This window comes from Chaetura pelagica, unplaced genomic scaffold, assembly GCF_000747805.2.
Source record: "Chaetura pelagica isolate M959 unplaced genomic scaffold, ChaPel_1.0 scaffold405, whole genome shotgun sequence".
Taxonomy (NCBI): domain Eukaryota; kingdom Metazoa; phylum Chordata; class Aves; order Apodiformes; family Apodidae; genus Chaetura; species Chaetura pelagica.
This window is the reverse complement of record NW_009953489.1, coordinates 2,469,841-2,473,345: the sequence shown is the minus strand read 5'-3', so window position 1 is coordinate 2,473,345 and position 3,505 is coordinate 2,469,841. Positions and strand designations below refer to the sequence as shown.

The 3,505-nt window shown below is 59.3% G+C and overlaps 1 protein-coding gene across 1 annotated transcript in view; it reads right to left on the bottom strand.

The window, feature by feature from the left end:
* Positions 1-3,505, bottom strand: part of PHF19 (PHD finger protein 19) — a 5,342-nt gene that overhangs the window by 1,022 nt on the left and 815 nt on the right. Inside the window, 4 exon segments of the mRNA XM_009998944.1 lie at positions 1,287-1,407; positions 2,498-2,566; positions 2,848-2,943; positions 3,287-3,435. Coding sequence (XP_009997246.1) covers positions 1,287-1,407; positions 2,498-2,566; positions 2,848-2,943; positions 3,287-3,435 — 435 coding nt within the window.

The window sequence follows — 3,505 nt, the reverse complement described above, 5'->3', positions numbered from 1 at the left end:
ACGAGACTGGAAGTAATGGGTGAGTGAGGCTCAGGTCTGCAGCAGCATGAGGAGCTGACAGCAAAAGCCCATTTTCTGCCCCTCCATTGAGGTCAGGGATGGTACAGCAGGATGCACTCACTGCATGACAGCTGCCCAGCACTGCAGCTCAGAGGAAGAACAACTGAAAAATGCATTTCTTATTTAACAGGCAGGGCTCAGGGCTCAGGGCTCAGGGCTCAGGGCTCAGGGCTCAGGCAGGGCTCGGCACCCGCTGTCGTTATGCAAAAACTCAACAGAGGGGGGATCCCGAGCTCTATGTTTCAGCTCCTGCCCGAGGTCAGGGAACCAGGGATGCCGAAGCCCAGAGCCGCCCAGGCTTGGCACTGCCTGCTATCCCTGCAGGAGCAGAAGGCACCTGCAGGGAACTGAGCCCTCCAGACACGGTGACAGGCTTCCAACATGCCTTAGTTGTAGCTCTTCTCCCAGCTCTAGCTCCAACTGGGGAACTTGCCAGGTACACCACCCGAACAAAGGGAAACCCCAGCACGGAGAAAGGCAATTAAACTCATTTTGCACGGGAGCCACTTGAGCCGAGCACTGCACAAAGCAGGAGTTTGCTGGGACTCCAGGGCTCATTGGAGAGGGGCTGCCAGCACGGTGGCACTGCTGGGACAGGCACGTCCCTTTCTACCCTTCACCCCAGCTGCACCCCAGCTCCAAGAAGGGTCCCTCAGCTCTGCCCAGGGGCCGTGTCCAGGTGCTGACACCATTCCCAGCTCAGGGAGCAGCATCCTCCACCACCAATACTGCCACTGGGAATGCCCTGCTCCAATGCCATCCCTGAGGTGGGTGTGTAGCACAAAGGAGCTGCCACATCTCCCCAGCAGGTGCCCATGCCCCAGGCTGGGTACTCCTGCTCCCTGGATGGGAGACACCAGCCAGTTGTTTTAAAGCTCCTTTCTGCAGGAGAGCAGCTGGCTCAGGCCATGGGAGAGTGGGCACCCCCAAAGCTCCAACCCTTTCCCAACAAGCAACACACAAATGCACCTCAGGGCCAGTGGCTGCCAAGAGGTGAAGCCAACCCCACCGAGGGGCAGAGGCCTCAGCCCTGCTGTTTCACCATGAGCACCCACCTTCACCTGCCAACCTGTCCCAGCCATGGGTGCTCAGGGCTGCCACAGAGAAGGAGGATCCAGTCCCTCCAAGCTGAGGCTTTGGGGACAGATATCTGTGACTGACATCCCCAGCAGCACCTCTCCCTCCTCACACACCCTCTCCAGCCCAGGCCCTGCTGCTTGTTTTACCTTCCCGAGCTGCAGTGGATCCCAGTGGTGGTTCACAAAGGCCAAGATCTCCTCAAAGTCAAAGTACTTCTTCTTGCTCTGTACACCCAGGTTGTAGAGGGCGAGATGGACAACATCCACCCTGTGGGATCAAAGGGGGTGAGCAAGTCAGCAGCCCACCCTCTCCCCTGCAGGATCATAGATGGCACCCACCACGATGCTCTGCTCCACCAGCACCACTCAAGCACAGCCCTCAGCATGACCCTCCCAAAAACTCACTGGAAGTCAGGATCATTCCTACACTCTGCAGGGGAAGTAACCCTAGCCTGGATACCTATCCCAGGGGATGCCACCATGGCCAGGACAGCATTCCCTGAACTTCAGGGAGTGGTGGGACACTGCCTGCAGCTGGAGGGAGCCCCAAACACCAAGACCCCCAAAGCCCAGGAGCTGGAGGACATGCAGCTCCCAGAATGAATGCCCAGTTTTCCAGCACTTTAACAAGCTCCAGCCATGGGCTCTTGCTGCAGTCAGTTTTGAGAGCTGGACAGCTCTTACCCATGTGAAAATACACCCTCTATTTTAACTACCCTGTGGGATTTTACACGTGCATCTCCCAAAACAAAAGCCAAGCAACATTTCCTGCAGGATTTCCCTTATTCTTCTTCCAGGCTGCTGCACTGTGCTGCTCAGTGCAACGTCCCCAAGGCAGCCACGTCCCAGCAGCCCCTTGGCACTGGCTACACCTCCAACAAGGACAAGCTACAAGGGGAACAGCAGGAAAAAGCTGGGCTGCTCACACCGTTCACAGTCTTTATAAAGTGCTTTCAGACCATCCAGGTACATTAGAAGGTACCATTTGCAAACTTGCACTTAATGACAGAATTTCATGACTTGTCACCCAATTGATTTTCTGCCATTATCTTCTGGCAAATGTGTGCCTGAGCTTGGGACAAACCGTGGGTTTGGGCCCCACTGAGAAAAAGCTTTCCTGGGAAACAGCCCCACAGGGCTGGGCAGGAGGAGCTGTGCAGGCAGGGCCTGGAGCCAAGCAAGCCCCACAGCTCTGGGCTGGGCCGGGATGAGCAGGGGATGCTCTGTGAGCTGGCACTGCCAACACCCAGCTCCTGAGCTGGCCCCAGGGCAGGGGGCTCAGTAGCACTGGGTACCACCCAGCCCGGTGCCCCACGGCCACCCCAGCAGGTTCCAAAAGAGCCAGGGCCATTTCTTACCATCTCAAGGGCAGGCGCTTGATGTACTCAGGTCCCTGGTTGCACACGGAGCAGAAAAATACATAGAACCTGGAAAACAGCAGGAAGTGGAGCCCTGGGGATGGGGGTCACCTCTGCAGGGCCTGGGGATGGGCCGGGGTGAGTGAGGACAGTGCTCTGGATGCTGATGCTGACAGCACAGCCAGGAGGAGTGGGGCTCTGCAGGACAGGGCCACCCCCCTGCCCCTGGGGTGGTTGGTCCCTGTAGGTGCTACAGCCAGGTCAGGGAGATACAGAATGGGGACAAGGCCTATCTTGGGAAGCCAGCTCCAACATCCAGCACCAGCCCAGCAAGCCTGGCAGGGATGTACCTGTCTCCAAACATCATGGGGTCGCTGAGGCACTGGGTGCAGGCTTCGTGGAACCACTGCCGGCAGCGGTGGCACTGCAGCATCTTCAGGTACCACCTGGGGAGGGAGAGGAGGTGGGTGACAGCAAGGGCAGCAGGTGGCAGCCCCAACCCTGCCCCCCGCTCCCCCTGGGTGTGGACCCCTCACTCAGGGAGGGAAAGCCTGGCCCTAACTTGTATTTTCCACAGCCACGGAGGTGGGTGCAAATGATGTGTCTGGCAGCGTGTGGAGAACCGGGTGGCAGAGGCAGCAGTGCTGCAGGCCCAGGGCAATGCCCTGCAAACTGGGGGCCTCTTTCTGGGGGGAGGGACTCCCCAGGCTGATCCCACCTGCCACTGCAAGTGCTTTTCCCCACCAAACCGAAGCCAGCAGCCCTCCTGGCAGGCAGGCAGGGACTTACTCGCCAGGGCCCCCGCAGTAGCAGTAGCACTGCTGCTGGTTGGTGCGGTGCGGGGAGTCCCACTCCAGCACGTCGGGGTTGTAGGACAGCACCATCTTGACAGCTTGCAGTGTCCTGGCGATGGCTCCCTTCTTCAGGGCACCCCCCTTCTGTGGGAGCAAGGGGCCGGGGTCGGCACAGCCAGCCGGGGGGGCTGCACCCTGCGCGGCCGCGCCGGGG